The 25,394-nt window shown below is 38.7% G+C and overlaps 1 protein-coding gene across 1 annotated transcript in view; it reads right to left on the reverse strand.

The window, feature by feature from the left end:
- Positions 1 to 9,920: 9,920 nt before the first annotated feature.
- GPM6A (glycoprotein M6A) overlaps positions 9,921 to 25,394 on the reverse strand; it is a 158,634-nt gene continuing 143,160 nt past the window's right edge. The window contains exons 4-7 of the mRNA XM_029934008.1: positions 23,395 to 23,548; positions 17,015 to 17,091; positions 16,144 to 16,209; positions 9,921 to 12,049 (exon numbers count right to left, since the gene is read on the reverse strand). Coding sequence (XP_029789868.1) covers positions 11,897 to 12,049; positions 16,144 to 16,209; positions 17,015 to 17,091; positions 23,395 to 23,548 — 450 coding nt within the window. The 3' untranslated portion in view covers positions 9,921 to 11,896. The remainder of the gene's footprint in view (positions 12,050 to 16,143; positions 16,210 to 17,014; positions 17,092 to 23,394; positions 23,549 to 25,394) is intronic.

A 25,394-nucleotide genomic window follows, 5' to 3' on the forward strand; every position in this document is an offset into this window, starting at 1 on the left:
AGTTGTGGCAATTTGTTACACAGCTTTAAGAAACTAATTCTATGCCCGGCCTTTAATCAACCCATCATCTAGGCACTACTAAACACATTTCCTTATGAAAATTTGTTTGTGAACGTGTCCAAAGGATTGAAGGGCAGGAAAGTTCCAGGTGCTCTTTATAGTCAATTACTATGTTCCCATCTCTGGCTCTGGCAAACACTGAGTTTGAATGTTCATTTCTTCTTAGTGCTGAATAGCATTCCATTGTCCTGATGGGCCACAGTTTATCCATTCACCTACTGCAGGACATCTTGATCCCTCACCTATCTGGGTTGTTTCCAAGTTTTGACAATTAGGAATAAAACTTAAATACAAAATCAACTTTGTCTTGTCTCTTCTTCTTTCAGACACCTCCCATTTTTTAAGAAAATCCTCCTGACTCTAGCTTAACAATATATCCCAAATCTGGCCACTTCACATTACTTCTATTGCTATTGCAATGGTCAGAATTATCATTGTTCCTTGCCCAAACTAATCTAATAATCTGTATCCCCTGTTAGAATATAATCTACAAAAAGGCTAGAACCTTAGTGTCTTTTCTACAGTGGAATGCAAACCTTACAATAGCACTTGGTGCACAGAAACTATTCAATAAATATTTTGTGAAAGATGAATGATAGCTAATACATAATTTTATAGCTAAAATATATTATGCCTATATTAAGTCAAGTTCTAATGGATGGACCAATGCATTGTATACACACACACACACACACACACACACACACACACACAAATTTATTGCTCACTAAATCCTTATGAGATCAGTACTCTTATCTCTCCTGTCTTATATATAAAGCAGAATGGACAATGATCTGAGTTTCTTTTACATTGTTCATCCCAACTCATATGGTCAAACAAGATTGGTTAGCTGACCTTTTATATTCAGTCATCTTTTACTTTTCGATCGATACAAAATCTACCATGATTGATGGCCTATTCTGAATCTCTCAGAGACTCTTATAACTTTAGGGGTTAAGTGAACTGCCATCCAGGGTCAGCTGTGTCCATTTTCATCATCACCATTGAGAATAAAGCCAACTGTGGGGACAAAAATTGACAGAATTTTTATAGTACTATTTTACACTGCCAGATGGGCAATGGAAAGATATATATCTGTACAATATATATATTTATTGTTCTGTACCTGTGGACCCTCTCCTCATCATAGAGATTTTCATTAACATAATTAAAGCTGAAATTTGTCATTGAATTCTTCTAATTAGAGATGTTTTTCTGAAGTTATAAGACAAGAATCAAGACATACACAAACTGAACAACAGTTTTCATGGGCCATGCCTCTTATTAAACAAGTAAAGAAGTGAACATATTTAAAAGCAAAGAAAGTAAGCCAACATACCTTGAGAAAGCTAGTAGATGAATCTCACCTCATGACATGTGGTCCACAGCCAACAAAAAGCTCTACCAAATAAGAGACACATGCAAATGCCTCTGTTGTTATGAACCATAAACCTCATCACTTTCCTAAGTAATTTATTTACCATTGCTCAGGAAAAACATTTCATATCAGATGGTGAGTTTGCCCTGAAACCATAACATTTGGGCTGGTTTTCATTCTTTAAGGAGCTGCTATAAAGAGCACTAAAGAAAATTAACAAGACACAGTAAACATTCTCTTGAGCATAATTTTAATTGAAAGTAATGAGACACAAATAGAAACACAATAGAACAGTGTATTAACCTTACACCCATGGTTTGCATTCTCATATCAGTTACAAAATTCTCCTATGGCAGGTCACTGGAAGTCACTACAGTGAGTTACCTAGGATATGACTTCTAGAAGATAATTATAAAAAAGTGATGAATAATGTCTCAGGACCTTTAAATTGAAAGGGTTATGGAAGTGTTTAGATATGATGGCAATACATAAATATAAATATAAACATATAATCATAAAGGTTGAGCTCCCATAATAAAATGACCCGGAGAGAGTGTGAGCCTATTGCAAGGTACAGGGTAGTCACAGATCTACTGCGCCTTTGAGTTCTGACAGTGGCATCTTGAAGTATGAAGACTAAAAAAAGGTTAAAAGCATACACTCCCATTTAAAATTAGGTTACACGCGCATCATTTTACATGCTAACTCATATTTCCATCTGAATTCACTCATTGCTGGAAATGTTGGTTTTGATGTTTAAGCTATTTCTTTATTATGAAAAATCTGAAATTATGAGATCCCAAAGTACACAAGGGTTTCCATCCAAGACACAGGACTTTTTCTATGCCTTTGTGATGTTTTTGAATCTAAGGGCTGAAATGGGAAATACTATTGATAAAAAACAAATATAAAGATAGACCCTCTGATACACAATCTCTTGAGATTAATCAGCCACAATTGGTTGTAATCAATTGCAAACTCCCTCACAGAATATTATTATTAAAGGTACCACAGAATGAATTCTTTCCTTCAAATACTAGTATTCTATTTTTACATTAAAAATTTGCCATTTTAAATATGACTAATTTTAAAACACAGGCTTTACAAAACAGACTGTGATAGGAGGCCAACTGTTTTTGCTTTTTATCATAAGGTTATAAATTATAAACACATAGATTCCCATTTTTCATGAACAAGATGGGAAAATGGTAAACTGCTAAAATTATCATTTGGGCAGATGTCGATGAAAATACTTATAATATAAAAAAAGCTGTCATCAGTTTAATATATTTATTTATATTTTGCCTTTATTATTATCATTATTTTACTGAGGGATTCATATTCACTGTGAAGCACTCAGCCCAAAGTCCCACAGAAATCCCAGAAAAAGAGTATGACGTTTCCCACTTCAGCTACACCTCACTCAGCTGGTCATAACAGAAAGCCTGAGACCCAGTCCAAGGTTGTTAAATAAATTATTGTATGTTCTTGGGCAATTCACTTAATGTCTCTGAGTCTATGTATAAATGAGGGATTAACAATTGATCTGTACAGTCCTTTTCAGCCCCCAAATCCTGATCATGTGGACATCATTTTCTAATTGATACAGTAATACAATGGTCTCACCATTTCTCAGTTACTTCACATGGATTATTTTGCAAATCTTTATGAAATAGGTACCCTTTTAATCTCAATTTCAGTTTTACAGATGTGGAAACTGAAACACAAAGAGACTACTACCTTCTCCAACATCACAATGACAGAAGTAAGATATGAATGCAGATAGCTATTCTCAAGAATCTGTATGTTTCTTTCTTTTAATGTTAATTTTGTTTAATCTGATTTATAATTGAGGTATCATGACACACAATGTCCAAAAGATAAAGTTCATGGATTTAAGTGTACAGGTTGATTCATTTTGACAAATGTGTGTGTTCATATAACCAGCATCCCAACAAAGATGCTGGGCATGTCCCTCAGGAGACTGAGAGAAGTGAGGTGACAGAGAGCACAGCCCACTGAGAACTGAATCCTGCCCACAGCAGTGGGAGCAAGAACCGAGGGCATCCCATCCAGGCAAGCCTTGAACTGATGACAGTCTTCTAAGGCCCCCAGAGGTTTAAAGGGATGCAAAGTTGTGACCTGATTTGCCTCAGTTTTTAAGAGTATTATTTGGACAGTTGAGTTGAGCCAAGATTGTTGGAAAGGCAGCAATTAGTGAGACTACCAGTCAGTAAGATCTTCTGATACTCAGGGTGAAAAACAATCATCTTTTGATTAGTGAAAGCCATGAAGGTCTTATTCTGGATACATTTGGAAGAGAGAGTCAGGAATGGAGTCTAGTATTGGGTGTGAGGAACCGGAAGTGTGGACTTGGTTTTCTGAAGCAGAGAAGGTGCAGTTTATGGGGACAAGATCAGGTGTGTAATTGGGTACTTGTTAAAACTTGAGGTGTTTGATAGCCTGGAGAACAAGACTATCTTCTTGGGATAAATGAGTCTGGATTTTAGAGGAAGATTCTGGACAGAAGAGATAGATTTTAAGCCATCAGTTTATAGCTATGAGATTAGAGGGTGTTTACTGAGAGATGGGGAATGGAATTACAATGTTAGAAGAATGACAAAGGACATTAAGAAAGGCAAACCAGAGAGCAGGTAGGTAAACCATGAGTGTGAGCCTCCTGAAATCCACTTGAAGAATGCGCATCAAGTTGGAGGGAATGACCGACTCTGTCAAATGCTCCTCACAAGGTCAGTAAGAAAAAGCCAGTGGCTTGTACATCCTTAAGCAATTTGTTGTCTCATCCCCTCTCAATTATTTTCTCTTTGCTCATTCCTACTGATTCCATTGTTACTTCTGTTATGGATCTTTTCCCTACCATTCCATTTGCTTGGAATGTTCCTTCCCAGACAGCTACACAACTTAACTCTCTTCAACTCTTTTATGTCTTAACTCAAATGCTACCTTTTTAGTAAGACTTCTGAAGACACTCTACCCCAGCCCAACCCTGTAACATCCTGAGTAGCTTACATGATTTATTATTTTCCATGGCATCTCTCATCTCAGAAATACATCTGAATTCTTTATTTTATTACTGTCTGTTTCCCTGCATCAGAGTGTAAGTCACAAAAGACAAAGGTTTTTTTTTATATTTTACTCACTTCTATATCCCAGTGACTAGAAGGATAACTGGCCATAGTGTAGTCTCAATAAATATTCAATAGAGAGTGAACGGATACTTGAGAATGGAGCACTGGATTTGATTTAGCAATCTGAAGGACATTTGTTACCTTGACAAGACTAATTTCCTTCCATGCAGTGTTGCTTGCAAGGGACTGACTGAAAGGGAGTTAAGATAAAATGATAAGGGTAATAGGAGGTGACTGTATGGCTCTTTCAAAGAGATAAGCTGGAAAGGAGAACAGAGACATAGGCTGGATGTAGATAGATGAGGAATCAAGAGAAGGGATTTGGTTTTGATTGCTATTGTTGCTTGCTTTCAGATTGGAGTGAGCCATTAGAAAGTGAAAAATTGATGATTCAGGAGAGGCTGAAGAGAGGCAAAATTTGCTGGCATGGTGGTTACCCTTGAGTAGGTAGAAAAGATGGGATCGTCAATATATCAAGTGTGTTTGGTCTGAGAAATGAGTAATTCATCCACATTAAAAAGAGAAAAAGCAGAGATTGTGCATATTAATGCAAACAAATTAATAGTGACGGGAATTAGGGACCTGTTTCTCACTTCTCCCTGAAATAGGAAGCAGCTTCAACTTTGTGAATGGAAAGAAAGTGGTAAGTTTGATAAAAGGAAGCTGCAATATAAAAACCACATAAGGAATGGAGAATAGTGAATGCTCAGAGCAGGAGTCTGTAAACGATGGCCTTCGGGCTAAATGTGGGCAACCATCTGTTTCCATAAACAAAGCTTTATTGGAGCACACCTCTGACCATTTATTTACATATTCCAATTGCTGTTCCTACACTACAATGTCAAAGCCAAAAATTTGCAGCAAAGACCTCATGGTCTTTTACTGAAAAAGTCGCCAACCCGTGTTCTAGAAAAAAAAAGGAGCCAATCTATTGACCACTCTGAAGGCTCATCTTAACACACATGAGACTGGTCAGGCTATGTTTTTCTTCATGTTTAGCTATGCAGGTTCAAGAGTGGACGGCTGAATTAAACCAAAGCTGGCATATTAGTGTGTGACTTTAAGGAAAAGAAAGGGTCAGAGGTGTGGAGGACTTGCCTAGAGGGAGATCTCAATGATGGGTCACATAATATGAGCTAGTTAAGGAGAAGCCTGATGACATAAAAGGAGGGAGGTCTCTAAAAGCAGGAGGTCAATAGATGGACGGTCCTGATGGGGTAAGTTCACAGGAAAGGCAGCAAACTAAAGTTGGAAACGAAATGCATAAAATTTAAGAAATACATGGTGTGCAGTTATTGGAAATTTTAAGTTCTAGAAACTGATTACATGGAATGGGGGCAGAAGGCAAAACCATTGGGGGTGAGAAAGTAAGTACTGACCCTGTAACCAATTGTCAGAGTATTACTTTATTTTTTTTAAATTTTTTTAATGTTTTATTTATTTTTGATACAGAGAGAGACAGAGCATGAGAGGGGGAGGGGCAGAGAGAGAAGGAGACACAGAACCGAGAGCAGGCTCCAGGCTCTGAGCTAGCCGTCAGCACAGAGCCTGATGTAGGGCTCGAACCCACGAACGTGAGATCTGACCTGAGCTGAAGCCGGAGGCTTAACCAACTGAGCCACCCAGGTGCCCCACAGAGTGTTACTTTAATATCTGAAGTCTACACTTGGCTTAGTGGGGCATTTTTTATTGTTACTTCAAGCATTAAGTTTATACTTATTATGTAACTCAACAGATATTCTATTCATGGAAATGTAGAAGGTACGTGATGATCTTGGATATTAGGTAGTGAAAATTAAGAAGTCAAGGGGAAAAAACATAAAATTGAGTGTGTAGACTTGTATAGATACCATATCTCTATGTTTACAATGTGACTTTTGTATCATTTGGTTTTGTCACATTGTTGTCTAATCGACCAGGTATACCACAGACTAGGTATCATCCAGGGGGCTTTTTGAAAAGTTTAATTATTTTAAGACCAGGAAGGCATCATTCAGGAAGACTACTAGCCTGTTCTCATTCAGGACTTTGTTTTTTCTCTTGAAGACCCAATCCCATGGTATGCACAAATAGAAAGATGATGAACACAGTAATCATTGTGAATATTGTATACAGATAGAAAAGCAAATGTAGCTTATAAGGAGAAGGCTGGAGGCTATGGGAAATTAAGAACCAGGCAGCTCTTTCAGTTGTATGAAAGTAATTCTGTTGGATTATTAAATCTTTCCTCTAAATGATGTCATAATTCCTTAACATCCATTTCTTGTTTCTGAGAATCTTCTTCTGCTCTATTTACAGGCTAGGTTGGCATTGTGGCTTTCATAGTTTAATCAGTGAGATACTATATGTCTGCCATGTAAGATTTCAAAGCGACTAACAGATTTCATATAGGGATTCATCAATGTCAGTGATAAATTAAAAAAAAAAAAGGGGGATCTAAAAAAGCCTAAGAAACTTGGCCAATTCTAAATGCTCATTGATTGATAGCACAGAAGTAGGTCATGTATTTTTTTTTATTTTAGCATGGATTTTTATTGGATTCTGTAACTGAGCCTTCTCTGCCATGTCAACTAACAAATGAATGTCAAAATGGGGATGTTTATTTGTGACACTCGGTGCAAATCCTTCTGAGAAAAAAGTAGCAGTACTTTCTAGGCAAGCTGAAAAAAATCAACACAAGACATCGGTGGCTTACCTACACCGTCAGCATTTTGGAGGGGTTGACTCACAGAGTTGGGTCTGTCCTGGGATACCACTGTGCTCCTCAGGGTGGCTCCCAAGAAACCAAAATAATTGTTGAAACAGTAAAAAAGCAAATAGATTGCAATGCTTTTTTTTTTTTTTTTTTTTTAGGCCAAACATTGCTTCTGTTTTCTAAGCAGAGCAGCGAAGTTGGACAACTTAGTGGGATCAGCTCTTCTAAAGCCTGGACCTCAGCTGTTGGGGGAGGACGGGGTGCCCTGTTCTGTAAGGGCAGCAAGGTGGGGGTGCTTGCTCAGGTACGTCGAGTGGAGCGCACACGGTGCTGAAGAAAATGATCGCTGTGGCCGCAAATGTTTTCTGCATTTCTTTTTCATTTTGTAGGCTGTTACTTCTTGAACCTTATTTTTTACTTTCTGCCTAAAAATCTCCCCTCCCCCCAGCAATTTAGATCTTCCAATAACTCTGCTCTTTTCTTTCTCCCTCTTAGTGCAACTATAATGGCAGAATTTTTCTGGGTCTCTTCTCTTTCCTATTTTGTATTCCCCCATTGTCTACTTGTTTTATTTTGTTTGCATAATAAACTACTAGAAACACTCTTGGTAGAGGGCGTTTCACAGGTTAGAAACAGAGCGGTCTAGAGGCACCTGGGCGCCTCAGTCAGCTAAGCATCTCTCTCTTAATTTGGGCTCAGGTCATGATCTCCTGGTTTGTGAGATCGAGCCCCATGTTGGGCTCCATGCTGACAATGAGGAGACTGCTTGGGATATTCTCTCTCTCTCTCAATAAATAAACTTAAAATAATACAATGGTCTTGGTAAATTTTATTTCATTTTGATATTATTTCATTTAATATTTTACTTATTAATTCATTTAATAATGAATTTAACAAGTCAACGTATTTCTAGTTGACAAGTCAATTGCATTTTCTAAGTTCTTTCCGATTTTCGAGTATGTTGGAATTTTGTGGAAAAGGGCAAAAAGGAGCTAAAATGATCAAACAGGTAAAATTCACTTCTGTGAGAAAACACTCCAGGTACGGGGGTTTCATTTAAGACATCACCACGTTAGAGACTTGCCTCCATGGACTTCAAATCATCTGCTGCCTGAAAAGCTCACAGAACACTTAAGAATGTTTCTCAAGGTATGATAGTGTAATCAAGTTTCTTCATGTTAAAAACATGTAAACTACTGAGTTACTTAAATGGAAAATACTTTACAAGGATACCTTTCTGTTTTGTCTAAAAGGCAAAAATAAAACGAAAGTCAACTTTACTTGATCTTTGAGTGAATAAATCAGCAGCTGCCATTTCTAAGTTTTATCATGAAGAAGTACACGGATTTCATCCAAGACAAAGCTAGCTGACACACATTTTCTTCTCAAAATGAGTAATTTCCTTGGTCTTCACATATTTCCAAGTGAAATTAAATTCACTTTATAATTTCCAAAAGGCTTATATGTCAATTATATTCAATAAAGGTAGGAGATTAAAAATTTTTCCAAAAAGAAATTACTTTCTTTAAAGATAAACGTGTATTTTCACAAACAGAAATGGACTTCAAAGTTTTCAAAAAATAGAACTACCTCACAATCATCAGTTTCTCTGAAAAGCATTATCATGTGGGGCACCTGGGTGGCTCAGTGGGTTAAGCATCCAACTTTGATTCTGGTCATGATCTCAAGGTTCGTGAGTTCAACCCCCATGTCCGGCTCAGCTCTGATAGTGCAGAGCCTGCTTTGGATCCTCTCTCTCTCTCTCTGTTCCTCCCCAGCTTGTATGCTCTCTCTCAAAAATAAACATTGAAAAAAAGAGTAAAGTATTATCGGGTGAAATTTCTGTTCGTGCTGATAATCTTTAACATGTAAATCTTTATTCTTGCTATGCTAAGAAGTCCATGAACCCTGAAAGGAATAAAAATTGTCATCTAATAAGATTTAGATATGTGATTATTTTATTATCTTAAAAGTGACTTTTTAAAATATAAGGCATTTGGTCCAGATCTGTGTATAATTACTGTAGATACCTGTAGTGTAAGTGCATGAAGTTTTCAAGTCACCATTCATAATAACACATAAATAACTGAAGACTAATACAGTTCCTTAGGTCTTATGAAAATTAAGATTCCTATTGATTCCTATCTTATTTTAAAATTGCCACCACTTCTAGTGTGGCCACAAGAAGGTACAACCAGAACAAACAAAAAGTCTAGAAAATATGTATTTTTTCCATTTGATTGCTCTCACCTTGATGGTTTGAAGTGAACCAAGAAATCATTTTTCTCTCTGACTTGAATTAGTCTTTTTTGTGTCTCTATTAGTTTATGAAGCTCTAAAGAAAACACAAAACAAAAGAAATTAGGCAAGGAAATAGTGGAAGTCGGGCATTACTCTCATGCGATAGACGAAATGGCCTCCAAAACCTTTCCGCCTTCGCCCTCTCCCCAACCCTCTATCCTTCCTATGCTGGATGTCACGCAAAGAATTTTCAGTTCACTGTTAGGTCAGCTCAGCTGAGGTCACAAGCATCCTAAAAAGACAGCGTCCATTGTATCTGGAAAGAGTACACACAGAGGAGAGAGGAAAAAACAAAACAAAGGAAAACACACAAAAAAACACACAGCGGAAACTAATAATAAGTACACAAAGTACACAAGTGTATTTATTACATTTTGCAAGCACTTCGTTCTACATTTCAAAAACGCCACCATCAAGCTGTTGGCACATTTATGTACAAAACAGATTAATTGTAATGCCTGCTACAAAGCACTCTTTGTGAAAATACAAACTCTAATACCAGGGGGAAAAAAAGCCAAAAGCATCAACATCATTACAGAAGTTTAAAAGACAGTTTTAAAAATCATCACAAACTGTTAAGACACAGAACTGAAACACTATAATATAGAATTTTAAAGAAGCCCATTAATACTTTTGCTGAATATCTGTAATACTGCATATATCAGAAAAAATGTTGAACCAGTAAGATAACCTACATGTAAAAAAAAGAAGCAAAACCCCAAATTAATTAAATAATACTAGAGAATGCATAATCATGCCACAGAGAACCCCAGTGACCCCCTCTACCTACTACAAGAACTTGTAAAATTACGGATGATGCATGACTAGTCATTGTACAAAGATTGTTTCACTCATAAATTTTATTAGAAATGCACTTACACTGAGAAAAGATTTCACAATGGTCAAATCAGTGCACAATACTACCTAATTTTTTTATACACTGACAAAAATGTCTTGTCAGGCTACATCATTTTAAAAGACACTTTACAGCATTCTTGTAGCATTAGATTTAATCAAAAGAAGAGTCAAGGTTAAAACAAACACCAATTTTGGTCCTGTAATACTGATTGCTTTTTTTCTTTTTTTATTCCTTTGATATAGGTACTTCTTATAAATGATTATGAATGAGCATTTGGTTAAAAGGACTTCAAATAAAAACACAGATATATCACTACACTCGGGAGGGATACATTCTATAGTGGCCTCTGACCACACTTTAAAAAACACTACAGGTAAACCAACATAGATCGGAAGGCTGCAAGCAGAACTATTATATTAATGGAAGCCTTTTCAAATATATCATATACATCGGAGGGGTAGTTTACAGAGGTGCAATCCGTTAGAACGTTTTAAAGTAGGTAAAACAACTTCCGAGGGGTTAGTGTGCTTATTTTTAATATACCACCTTCATAAAGGTAATTAATGTTCCACATTAGCATATTAAAAGTTCCAATCCAGCCACAGCGCTTAAATCACAAAGAGATCATTCTTCAATAGTTCACAGTAGTTATTTCCATTAAAATTGTCTCTATACTAAACTTGAAAAGGTAAGTCTGGTGTCACAATCTTAAAAAGGCAGCTAGCCATGCATTAGCGTCACTGTTTCTACGTGCTAACAACAGAAACATGAGGAATCAGAGAGAGATACCTTTTAAGTACATCAAGAAAAAAATACAATGTTAACAAAGATAAGAAGCACTTTTTTTTTTTTAGTCCTACTCTTACAAATTTAGAAATTGCACCTTAGATTGATGAGAACATGAACCAGGGCCTTATGATATGGTCCCGGACCTCCAGACAGGATTTCTTTATTTCAGGAACAGTCACCATGACACCATCTCTGTCTATTGTTCGTAATGTACAATGGTCCCTTTGAAGGTTACCTGTAGTTAATCTAGTTACCGAAATCAAAACTAAAAAGTATAAAAAGCTGTTTTTCTTCTCAAAACATAAGAAATAATGCAAAAGGTGTTATGTACTAACACACGGGGAGTGGTTAAAAATCAAATAAATCTCTGCATTTGACAATGTTAGGATCTTTAATCTTACAGAATTCTTAAGTGAGTTTGAGAAATTTAAAAAAGGAAAAGGCTGGATAGGAGCTTGTAGAAGAGATCTGATCACACCAATTTAACAAATTAGGAAGCTAAGTGCTCAACAACAAAGGATTGTGTTCAGGTGATTCACAAGTCACCCTACATATCACTGATGAGAAGCACTTCCGTATTTTATTTTTGAAAAGGTTGGATGGTTGGATGGCCCTTAGTTAAACACCAATGCATCTGGATGGCAGAAAGGACAGGAAGGGCTTATTTATGTATATGCGTTGAGTCGCTCTTTGGAGCGAGTCGAGTGGATGTCATGAAGCTCCTGCTCCTCCTTCGACTTGATGTCCTCGTATTTCTGCATCCGGCAGGCATCTTTCACATAAGCCCAGTTGGCAGACAGAACCATAAGGTAGTGAACCTAATCAAAGACAGAAATAATTTATACTGGAAGTCTGTTCAGGGTCTTCAATACACCTTGCTACCAGGAAAGAGATATTCACTTTATATACTTATATAGAATATCTTTGCTCATAAAACAGAAGCAAAACTTCTGTGGTGATAGAATGAACAAATATATTATTCCTTTCGTGTCTCCAATTGTAGGACAGAATTTTCTCAGCTCCCTTTCTTTTAGTATCTCTTTTTCAATTCTGGAGTATCCAAGGTTGATTCTTAATCTTCCTGTGATATTTCCTGTCTATTCTGACCTCATTTACCCAAACCAAAAGACTATACGTTTTCTGTTCATGTACCTACGTTTTTCAATCCATAACAGAAAATAGTCCCTTACACAGTTTGAGTCTAGACAACACTGAATTAATGGGAGGATATATTATTGCCCACTATGCAACAGAAAGAGGGATCATCATAAAAACCCCAAGAGAAACCTGTGGATGGAATTATCAAACTAATTTTCCACACATTGAATTTTGCAGTTTCCTTTAGACTGTTACCTGTAGGAGAGAAAGTATTGGGTCCGATGGATTTTGTATGCTCACATCCATTCACAATGGTTGGAAGAGTGCTATGTTCTAGAAGGATGCTCCTGATCTGTCTCCAGTAATGAAATTACTCAAGTAATGAAGGTCCTGATTTGACCTGAATGGACTCACCTAGGAGGTTATGTGTTTGTTTTTCTTTCTTTCCCTCACTCCTGGGCCATGGGGAAGATAAGACACTTTTCCAAATGATGGATTTCAGTGGGTGAATATGAAGGAGAAACTAAGTTGCTCATTTTTTTTTCTTGATCTGAATTTTAAAGGGTGGGCAATCTTTTTACCCATAATTCAGTAAAACAGAACACTAAAATTTCGTTTAGCTGAAAGCCAGCAGGTAGGTTGGTTTTAGAAAAGTACAGACAGACATAAAAAACACAAAGTCCATTCTAAATGGACTATTGTGATGGCGAAGGTAGTCAACAGACAGTAGAAAAAAAATGACAGTTTTCGACACAGCAATATGGGAAAAATGCATACCAATAAGATGTTCCAGAATGTTCCATTTCTTCTGAAATTTTGCATTTTGTTGAGTGGAAATTGTAAGCCACATGCAAGCAAGAGCTGTGAGTTCTATCCTTTTACTCTATGTCACTTTCAGAGGGAAAAGCCGCCTCACTACATACGTGTGGACTGAACAGAGTTTGTGCGTATAACCAGATTCAGGTGGCACTCCGCTGTTGTTGTTGTGAAAGCATCAAGTGCTGTGGAGAGTGTTTAGCAAGTAGCAGGCACTCCAAACATGGCTCACATGAATGAATACATTTTTAGATGTAAAAAAAACTTGCCTTTTAAAGTCTGAGAAAATATGACCCCTAATCTATTATCAAATATGTATGAGTGAAGTAGGGACATGAGCTTCAGAGTCATTCAGGTTCAGAAACTGACACTTTCCAGTAGGTCTGCAGATATTTCCCTGGCTACAGGGGGAATGCAAGCTGCTAGACTTGTTCCTGTCCCTCAGGAAGTGAACAGTGGTCCCTGGATCCTGGTGCAAAGTCAAGTGGAACTCTCTAGCTAGCATCTGCAGAACTTTCTAACATCTCTGAAAAACAATGGAGTGGATCACGGGTTAGTTTTCATACAATTCCTCATCATCTTTGTCTCAAATTCTAGATGATGTTTTAAATATTTTGGTAGTACAGAATTTATCTCAATTTTCTCATCTCTCAAGTGGAAATAATGACGGTCATATACTTTGAGTGTTGCAGGGGTTCGTGATGAAGTTAATGACCATTGCTATATTATGACTACTGAACGTATTTGTGGATTTAAGCATTTGACAGTGCTTTCAACAGAGTGAGGCTGTAAGAAATATTAGCTAACAACAGTACTACTGGTAGTAGTATTAGTACTAGGAATAGAAGCCTTAATTATTGCTGTATAATCCCTGTCTCCTAAAACCTAAACTATTATCAGAGCTAATAAATTGGAAATACGTACTGATGTCACTCAAAGGTTACCTGTTATGTATTTCCTAAGGAACTTATGCTTGGCATATATTTAGGTTATCCAAAGGGATGGTTAGTATTTAAAAAATAATAATCTAAACACTTGCGGCTTGATATAAAGTTTATATATAACTTAGTATCTAAATGTATGTAAAGCACAGATTCCTTAAGAAATACATAACATCTAAATATATATTATCATAAGATCTTCTTGATAATACAATCATATCAGAATGAGCATTTTTAAGGAAATTTAAATGATTGATCTAGACAGATACTTTTCACTTGTGTATGCCTAAAAGGCATACATTTTCACACAGACTTTTTCACACATGTAGGTAGCAAATAAGAACGAATGCTTTATTAATACCTTTCAAAAAGTGCTTTGATAGACCTCTAAAACATGACTGTACATTGCTTGAATATGCATGCACAAGTCCCTACAAATCACCCATTGCACAGGAATATGCATATGAACAGATGTTTCCTCTCATCTCACAGCCAGACCGGGTGCTGCTTGGGACCATGAGTGCTTGGAACGTCACTGCCCAGAACATGTAACGCTTTACTAGGGCATATTTAAGCACTGAATTTAGGCTGAGAATATAAAGCCTTTGCTGACTGTTTCATTGTCATCCCTCTAAGTAATCAGCCAACGTGATCTTATGAAGCACATCATATTCTGAAATAAAATTTCCATGCACAGGTTGACACACTAAATCTAAAACGTTGAACAATGAGTGTGATACTAAATTAACAAAATGTCTGAAAACTCACTTGAGCACGGACATAGCCATTTTTGTTATTTTTAAAAATAATTTTCAGCAAAGCAGAATCAGATCTCCATACATAAGTGTTCATAAAGTCACTAAAAATAACTAGTCTGGCAATGGCCCATTAGCTCATTAGCACTGAGTATTCCTACTTTTACTCTTTTTTAAAAAAATATTTATTTGTTTTTGGGAGGGTGCCAGCGGTAGAAGGGCACAGGGAGCGGGACAGAGGATCCGAAGCGGGCTCTGCACAGACAGTCTGACTGCAGTAAGCCCGATGCAGGGCTCGATCTCACAAACCACGAGATCATGACCTGAACCGAAGTCGTACGCTCAACCGACTGAGCCACGCAGGTGCCCCATTCTCGTTTTATTCTTTGACAAGAAATAAAACACTCTGTTTTTTTTTTTTAAAGGGTTCGTTTCACCAACACACACGAACACGTGTTGGCACCAAATTAATTCATCATGTTTCACAAATTGAATCGGCTATATTTGTGAGGTTACTGATAACCTTCTAGAGTTCTATACTACTTTATTTTTGTACTATGATTTTGTACACAAGGACGCAGAAATAAGGACTGAAGGGGTTGACTGCAGAAACTAATACTGACGCTCCAAGTTATCGGTCTAGTGTTGGTGTGTGCTAGACCAGTGAGCAAACTGGCCGTCACAGTGCGTTACAGAGGAAGAGTGGGCATCTGTCCACTGCAGGTCCACCAAGCTCTGCACGAGCCTAACTTTAAAAACATGTTCTTAATATTTCTGGACAAAATCAGATATAAAAGAAATGACATAAAACTACCAAGGTCTGTGTTAAGAATAAATTAATTCTTTTTTCATAAGTGACTCAATGTGGCTTTTTCATGTTCTTAAAAAAGGAGAAGAAAAGGATAATGTAAGTTAAGCAATTGATTAGAATGACTTAGAATTCACATTGATAAATACCTCTATGCGACAGAGAGGATTTTTTATGTTAATAGTAACCTGATATCTGTAACATGAATACATTTACTTATTTTTGTTAATATTGCCAGAATTATTAAATGTTCAAATCCTTAAACTGCGGCCAAATACTATCTTTCTCGTAATGATAATGATAACTTTCTCAGATGAAACCTTGTTTTACAACCTATTTATAGACCCATTATTTCTGCCTCCCCCCCTTTTACTGATATTAAAATAAATAGGATTCATGTAGACTTCAGGATGGGAGACAAGTGATCATCTCTACAAGTCACTAGCTTTCTTGTACGAATTGAACCACCGAGCCTCAGCACTCTGGGGTCTTACCATGGCGATAACCGCTGCCCCGGCCCCGGCCAGTGCCACAATGAACAAGTGGAAAGTCATGTTCAGCTGCAAAGGAAACCACAGAGAATCAAAACACGTGTCAGGGTTACAAGCAGAAGAGAGGTCAGGACTGCTGCTGTCTTACCAAGAAGCACTTTGTGCATCGTTAACAAGAGTGAACATAGGATGGATCGCTTACTCAATCCAAAAACGTTATGACAGTGTCTTTATTCCTGCAGATTATTTAAATCGTGGCAACTGCATCACTTCAATATAATTTTATTACAGAGATGAGATCCTGATTAATAATGATGGTTTTCAATAACCTTGTAACCATATAGGCTATGTTCCATCTTTATAACGATAACAGTAAAAATGTTTCACTTTCATTAAAATGGTAATTTCTAGAAAAAATAAACTTGCTATAATGTTTACTGAAATAGGGCACATCATTCAAATTCATTCTCCAGTCCCCCTGTATAGCATCACTGTGAGTAAAATTGCCTCTGAGAGAAAAAGGGGACAATTCTATATATATATATAATTACATATTTTTCAAATTATATATTTTTCTTTTTATTTAAAAAATTTTAATGTTTTTAAAAAATTTATTTTTGAGAGACAGAGAGAGATTGTGTGAGCAGGGGAGGGGCAGAGAGAGAGGGAGACACAGAATCCGAAGCAGGCTCTAGGCTCTGAACTAGCTGTCAGCACAGAGCCCGATGTGGGGCTTGAACCCACAAACTGTGAGATCATGACCTGAGCTGAAGCCAGACGCTTAACCAACTGAGCCACCCAGGAGCCCCTCAAATTATATATTTTTCAAAGGAAGCCAAAATCTGGATGATAGAAACAGTTTAGAAACATTTACCTCAGTGGACTCGCACATCCTCAGGAAATTCTCAGAGACGGTGCAAATTTTCTTTTCCTCTCCAATTGTTACAATTCCTACAACATGTAGAAAATGATAGCTTAGTTTATAAATGTTTTCAAGAGCCCAGAGAAAGAAAAAGAATCTTGTGCTAATAAAATCTAGGCAAGTTCCATTTTATGCTAGAATGGAAATATTCTTCCTCAGCTTTTATTGCTAGATAATAATTATAAACACAATTATGAGTGGAAGATCAAAACTATTTAGCCCTCAAGCGACGTAAAACATTTTCAGTCTGAATTCAGTTGGACTTAGCCACCAGGATCACAGATTCAACTGTGGCCAGCTGATTGGTTTGGTCCATTAATGTAATGGTGTAGGCATCACAATTATTTTGAACACTATGTCCCAGACTGTGCTGAAGTCTGGATCTAAATTTATTCTGCCAGTACAATGCTTCTGTGAAGTCTATAAAAGCATATTGCCCAGAGGATTAATTTTCTCTTCTAATATTGAAAACAGTGCTATTAGTAGGGGGAAATTAAAAAATACTATAATTTCCCTCCTATTCACCCTTGTTCCATGAGAATCACTTGGGAGATTATGAAAAATAGGTACTTCTTAACTGTACCACAGAGCTGTTGAATCAGAATCTAGGAGTGTGGCCAGGAGGACTGCGTTTTTAGGAAGCACATAGGTGATACACTGCTACACATCTCATTTTACAGAAGAGTGATCGAGATTATCCTAAAATGGGTCTCTGATTTTGTACGGAGAACTACTGAAGCGTTAAACATATATACATAAAGGAAAAAACCCCTACAAATTCTGAGCAAACTAATACATAAGTTTTTAGCACTGCCTGCTTTTTATTTAATTTAATGTGTACACATTCATATATTCTGGCTTTGAACCAGTCCATCAAATGCAAACCTACGTCCTCTGTGACCTTCCTTTTCTGCCAAGATGGCTCTAAGGGGTGGGGGAATAAGAACCCCCTAAGACTTGTCTGATAAACCATCACAGCTGAGGAAGCGTCCTGGTAAGCGTCCTTCTCCGTGCCAATCTGCTACAGACTTCACTCAGGTAGGATACCCAGGCTGTGCACCCATCTCCTTACCTGGGTCTCTGTTCACCTTTGTGGCATAACTCCTAGAAAGCATTGACTATGCTTACTGTCTGCAAGTTTCTTTTCCTTTTGACCTAAACCCTCTCCAGGCAGATTTTGCCTCAACTCTCAGCAATAACGTCCACAGAATTAAACCCTAAGATGAATACTCAGTTCTTCTCCTGGACGGTCAGCAGCACTAGGGGTAGCTCATGGCTCCCTCTCCTTTGGGCTCACCTCATTAGTTTCCCCAAATCTACAGACTCCTCCTTTTGTCTTTCCATTCCCCCAGGCCTCCTCTCTCTAGGACCTGGTTCCTGGGAGCTCGCAGTGTGCACACCTTGGTCACCCTTGTCCCGTGCTGATCTCACTGTCAGAGCTTCTTAAGTATTATCAATGGCTCCTAAATCCAGACAGCCAGGTCCACACCTCTCTCCTGAAGTCAAGGCTCATGTACCCAATTTCTTACCTGACAACTCTATTTAGATTCCTAAGAAGTCTCTAAATATCAGCATCTTTGAAAGGGAGCTCTGACCTGCCTTGCCTGCCTCACTCCCAGATGAACTCTTCTGGTAGGCTTCTGGGCTCATGTCTTCCCGGGGGTCCTGGCAACAAGTGCGTCCCTCCCCGAAGCCCCTTTCTCTTAAACCCACATGCCCACCTATCAGGGCGCTCTACAGCCCCTACCCTGGAAAATGTAGCCAGCCCCGGACCAGTTCTCCACTTCTCTCGCTACTGGCCGTCACCTCAGGGCTACTGCAAGAGCCCCAACCGGCTTCCCTGCTTGCACTCCTGCAGCAGTCCATTCTCCCTGCGGTGGCCAGAGTGACTCTTCTACAATGTAAAGGGGGATCTGGCTTCTTTCTGCCCAAACCTGCAGATCCTCTCTACTTCCTGCACAATAAAAGTCTCTAAAACTTGACGTCCTGCAATGCATCCATCATGGTGCGCCATGACTTTCAGACTCTGCCTCAATCTGTTTTCCCTGCTGTCTTGTTCTACTTGAGCTACACTGGCCTCTCTGTTGTTTGCAGAGGATACTAGGCATGGTGCCAAACTGCCTTGGTAAATTTGCCTGAATCTTCCTTCCACTAAGAATATGCCCATGACCCTAATATTTTTCCAATAGCAGCTGGTCAGTGAAGCCCTCCTCCACCACCATTAAAATATTGATAAATATTGTAACCCAACCCTTCCACTCAGTCTCTAGTACTTTAGTGTATATATATGTAAATGTTATGTATATTTGTATATTATATATGATCATTATTTTATGATGTAAATACCACATCTCACAAATATACACATTACAAATGAATGATAATTTGTAAATGCACATTGGTGTAATATGAAGCTATGAAAGTGAGCAAGTGGATGTAAGATGTGCCGCAGTGCAAAGCTGAAAACTTGATTATTTTGATTCATTTGATTCATGTGCATCTATCGATGAATGGCCAAACTGGCCTAACCCTGAATGAAGTAAATTACTCAGATTTACTAATTTTTCTAAATACCGAATACAGTTACACATACTTTATCCACCAGATACAGAAAAGTCCTTAACTAAAGTACATACACAATGGCATTTCCAGTTTCTTACAAACAAGTAACAAGTTAGGACTGTAAAAGAGAAGTGCCGAGGACACACTGCAATGAGAGATAACCGTAAGAATTTGAGGTGTCAGAGTTGCGGCCAAGAGCTTCTTCTGTGTTTAAAAACTTTTTTTTACAGCTATTTATTTTTGAGAGAGAGGGGCAGAGAGAGGGAGACAGAGAACCCCAAGGAGGCTCTGCGTTTAGAGCCCGATGTAGAGCTTGAACTCCTGAAATGTAAGATCATGACCAGAGCTGAATTTGAAACAGCTGCCTAGCCGACTGAGCCACCCAGGTGACCCTATATATGTGTGTGTGTGTGTGTGTGTGTGTGTGTGTGTGTGTGTGTGTGTGTGTGTGTGTGTGTATTAATGTCTTTGAAGCTGTGTAAATGGAAGTAATATACTTCTGGCTTTCTAAGAATTGGTTGTGTCTGACTTAGGAAAAACTTTCAAAGAAAATCACCCATCACGTCAGTGTACAGTTCCTGTTACTTTGATCACTGAAGCAATGAAAGCTTCTTGGAAGTTTCTGGACAGTGGATGCTACTGCTCAGGGTTTAAATTCTTTTGAGGGAAATGGCAAGCTAGAGGCAGAGGGAAGCAGAATGAACAGGTATTAGGACACTATGAACCCTTAAGGGTAGTAGGAAATTAACTCCCTACTAGCAAATGTAAATGCTTAATTTTCAAAGAATTTTACCATCTACATTACCAGTTTTAAAGATGATAGCGTACCTAAAGTATCGTTTTCTAGCTTCTATAGGCTACCAGCATTCCTTGGTTCCTGGCCCCTTTTCTCCAAAGTTAGCAAAATTGCATTTCTCTGTGCCTTTCTTTGGAGGTCCATCTCCTTCTGACTTCTTCTCTTCTACCTCTTCCACTTTCAAGGACACTTGTGATTACAGGGGGCCCATCTCGACCATCCAGGACACTTAGCATGTTTTGTCATTGATAACCTTAATTCTGTTGGTAACCTAATCCCCCTCGAGAGGTAGATTTTATTTTTTTGACATGGAGAATTTTGTCTTTCAAAATTGAGCAGTGCTTAAGCATAGCTCAATAAATATTTGTCCATAAAAAGGATGAAGAAGCAAGTGAAATGACATTTTACTGGAAATCAGATCCAGGCAAGCTGTGCCTGTTACAGGGTGTGGATGCGCAAGATGAGAGGCAAGGTTAGTTCTGAGGCTAGCAGGAGAGGGCCACCCACTCTGGACCACTCTCCTTATAGTTGGCGCTGAGGGAGCTTCACCAAATAACCAGGTTTTAGTGAAGCACAGTCTTAAAGTCTGGGTCTCGATGATACTATGGGGACCAGTGTTAACATTTTACGAAACAAATTCACTAAGGTAAACCCCTAATGTATTCAATGTCATTAAACTGCTGTACATATAATTGAAAGGCAACAGAAATAATTACTAAAGCATTCAAAAATTGAAATTGCAAGTCAAAGTATTTCATGACTCATTTTGAAATATGGCCAACCCTAATAGGACTAACCATCTTTAAATTTGCCAACTGTATGCACTGCGTGGTAGTCCTACTTCCCATTCGATCTGCACGCCATGCACACATTTATCAAATGCAGAAGAACGAACAGTGAGATGTAACTAGAAACTAAGCAGGCATAGCAGCCATTATGCAGCTCGAAGACCTTGACCCCTAAGAGAGAAGCTACCATCTAGATGTAAAGAGACAACTTTGCAAAATAAGGGAAGTCGCTTTACAGCATGTTCTTTTCTACTGAATCATTTTATTTTGAGGACATTAGTAAATGTCTGCACTGACCAACTCCAGACCTGGAGGAGTGTCCTTTTCCTGCTGATGCCCCTTGATAACCTGATTGCACATGAACATTCAAGGCTTCTTATTAAGGGTGTATTATCTAGAAGGCAAATAAACGCCACCCGGGCAGTAGATTCTGCGTTAAGGGCAAAAGGCTGCATGGCATCTGAAAAGTACCTTCTCTTCCACAGCATGGAGAAAAGTTAAATGAGGACAAATCTTGGTCACTCTGTGGTAGGCAGGGCTAAGGTTCAGAGAGCAGCTTTTAACCCTCATCAGGGTTTACACCTAGAGTAAGTGTGTACCAGACAATATTTGGGACATACTATACTAAAAAAAATTTTTCCCATTTATCCAAAATGGAAACTTCACTAGGCAGCCCATATTTGAGCTGGCAGCCCTGTCTGAAAGACAAGTCACCTCTTCCAAGGTCCAATTTGCAGATCAGTAGAATAAAAGGACGCCCCTGAGGGGCAGGGACTGAAGCGAGCGCCACGTTTTCAAGCAGCTGGTCTTGTGACCTCCAGCCACTGTTGCTGACATGCTCTTCCTGTGTTTATGTGGGACACGATTCCAAGACTGAATCCTGTCCCGGTGAAAAGCCGTCCATGTTCCCTCTGCTGGCTTCTTGCCAAGAACGTCATCCACAGAGCAGACACTGCTTTTTATCAGGATCAGGCACAGGAGGCTCAGGATTCTGGCTTCCAGGAGGGTGAGCGGGCCAAAGCTTTGGAACACACAGCTAGCTGGCGCTGGACAGCTGCACTGTACCCTGCCACCTGTCTAGTATGTCCCCAAAGAGCCATAGGCCTGCGGACACTGCCTAGTGAAATGGTCCCCACTTTCCTGAAGTATGTGGAGACCTCATTAGAGAAAATCATAGGGAGCATTCCCAGATATTCTGGGTTAGATTTTAACAGCCTTTCTCTGGGGAGAAATCTGTGCAGCCATGTGGATCTCTAGATCTTTTGTAAATTTTGTAGCCGCCATGTTTTTTTGGTTTTTGTTTTCTGCGGGTTTTTTTGTTTTTTTTTTTAATGAATGATGGACTAGGATTCCAAATAGGGTAGGTGAGATTGGATCCACTTCCCCACATTTGTCTGTCAACAGGACAGAGTTGCCTGTCGACCTATAATTACACAGACTATGGAAGCAGACTGCCTGGGTTTGAATCTCAGCGCTGTCACCTACTAGCTGGATAACCTTGGGCACCTCGTGTAACCTCTCTGTGCCTCAGTCTTGTCATTTATAAAAAGGATAATAGTAGCATCCAGCATAGAGAATTGTGATGTGGATCAAACAAGTCAGCTCGGACAAAACAATCAGAATAGGGTCCGTGTATCACAAGCCCAACTACACACAAAAAACTAATTTTATCACATGAGGTATTAGCCCTAAACAAAAATAACCAAAGAGGATCTTTGATTGGTTTAGCATTCTTTGATTTTGTTAATATTAAATGCTAACTTCTCTGCCTTATTTTAGAAGCCAGTGAAAGACGTATTTATTAGGTGATCTTCACACTAGATTTCACAAATTGTATAGTTTATCATGGGAGAATAAAAGTAGACACAAGCATCACAGGAAGCCTGGAAAAGTGCAAAGGATTCAGGATGAGGGCATCACAACCGTTTTGTGCCAACACCACGAAACCCAACTGACAGTCTGTTCGAACACACACACACTCTATGTTCATGTTATGAGCTCAACTTCCAAACTCTCTAAAATTCCTACTTATGTAAATTTAAAAGGAGTGTCTTCAAAGTGAATCCTAGGACACATTTATCTCTTTGCTAGAAGTAATGATGGCTCCAAAGCGATGTGCAATATTGCAGACACGGTCGTTTAGGCAAAACAGTACGAGGCCTTGTTTAAGTGAGAGGTCCACCTACCAAACTGACGAAGGTCCAGGCAGAGGTTGGCTCCCTCCACTAAGGTGGTGTTTCGGCAAATGGTCCACAGATTGAAGTACATGTAAACTGGCAGGGAGGTGAAGGCCGTGACACCCAGCCAGGCCAACATGAAAAGGTAGGTCAGCATAATGAACTGCAACAGAGAGAGGGGAGAGAGAGCACATGTAAGCTACTGGAAAAGAAGAGTTTTGTAACTAACCGACAAAACCCGATTTGAAGGGGTAAGCGCCCTTGTGCGCAGATCATTACCACCAACAGCTTTGAAGTGTGCCACGGGAAGCTGAGAGAATAAATGGGTTCCTGTGAATGACCTGCTGGAAAATTGCATCATGGCTGAGTGGTGGAACAGAGGAAGAAAGGATCCATTTGCATCTTTATGTCTGTCTCATGCAGGGATTTGTCTCAAAAATCTCATCCCACATTTTTTAGAAAATATTAACTGGTATATTTAGAGGGGATTCTGCAAAGTTAAAATGTCAATAAATTAAAAAAACTTTTACATTTATTTATTTTTGAGAGACAGAGAGAGACAGAGTACAAGTGGGGGAGGGGCAGAGAGAGAGGGAGACACAGAATCCGAAGCAGGCTCTGGGCTCTGAGCTGTCAGCACAGAGCCTGATGCGGGGCTCGAACTTATAAACCATAAGATTGTGACCTGAGCTACATAAAGTTGGATGCTCAACTGAATGAGCAACCCAGGCGCCCCAAACGTCAATGAATATATATTACAACTAAATGAGCAGCCTTCATATTCAATTATGTAAGCTGGTTAGTCAAGTTTACGTTTAATATTATAAGTGTGGTAATTCTCAAGTCATTTTAGTATTAATGATATACAAGTGCATACGTCTTTTCAGATTTCTGTAGGCTTTAAATCTGAAGTCTTTTTTCATGAATATTAATTTTACTTCTGCTATAGCAACAGTAAAATGTAATTTTCAGCTTGAACACAAAGGGGCTGCTTTTCTTTTGCCTTTTTAAGAAACATTTTTAGGATTTATGAAATGTCATAAAAGGCTGTTGAGATGCCCAGATATAGTTGAAGAAGAGACTTGATTCCAGCATAAGTTAAATGCATTTTGGATTTAAGCATGACTTAGATGGTGCATAAAAAGACAGATGCTTACATTGGTAGATGAATGGAGAGCTGGTAAAAGATATGCACTTCACATTACTTATCGACTGTTTAATCCATATCATCTACATACAAAACTGTCTCCATAAATATACACCCTGAATTGTCCAAGCTAAGACTTGTATTCAGATCTGACTGAAAAAGAACAAGTGTAAGTCACCATCCCCTGAGGTTTAAATGAAGGCTTGAAGGCACACCTTGATACAAACCGATTACATTTCTCAATGCAAGTTACATGTCACCGGACTTATTAGTGTATTTCCCATGATCGTAGGAGCACTTCATTGTATGAAATGCCCACGTACATAAACACCAATTAGAAACAGAGGATGATGGCAGATCGCCTCATGGGGGTTGCCACATTATCCTGACACATGACATTAATTCACTGTACTCAGATATCAGAGATTAAAAGCAGTATTATCCCTGGAAAGTAGCCAAAGAAGAAAGTCACTACTGTGACCATTGTTCTGCTGCAATGTCTGGCTCTTCCCGTCTGAATCCTGTGTCACTGAATAAGGCTCGAGCCTTCTCTCCCATCACTCATGTCCTGACCTTATGATTAGCGAGTCGTTGTCCAGCAAAACCCAGAAAATGTGGAAGAAGAAAAAAATCCAGGGAAGAAGTTTTAGAACTACATTCTTGCCCACTTCAAACCACACCTACTGTATCAGTGAACATCACATTGCTCTGTGCCCTGGGGGTGCCAGCGGGGAACTCAGTTTTTTGACGGCCGGGAACGGGAACGTGCAGCTTGGTAGGCTGCGTACTCAAACCGTGTGAGACATCCTCACAGGTGACTCACATAGCAATGTGCTCCCTCAATCTTCAGTTTTTTGTGATT

Source organism: Suricata suricatta, chromosome 1 (genome assembly GCF_006229205.1).
Source record: "Suricata suricatta isolate VVHF042 chromosome 1, meerkat_22Aug2017_6uvM2_HiC, whole genome shotgun sequence".
NCBI classification, from domain to species: domain Eukaryota; kingdom Metazoa; phylum Chordata; class Mammalia; order Carnivora; family Herpestidae; genus Suricata; species Suricata suricatta.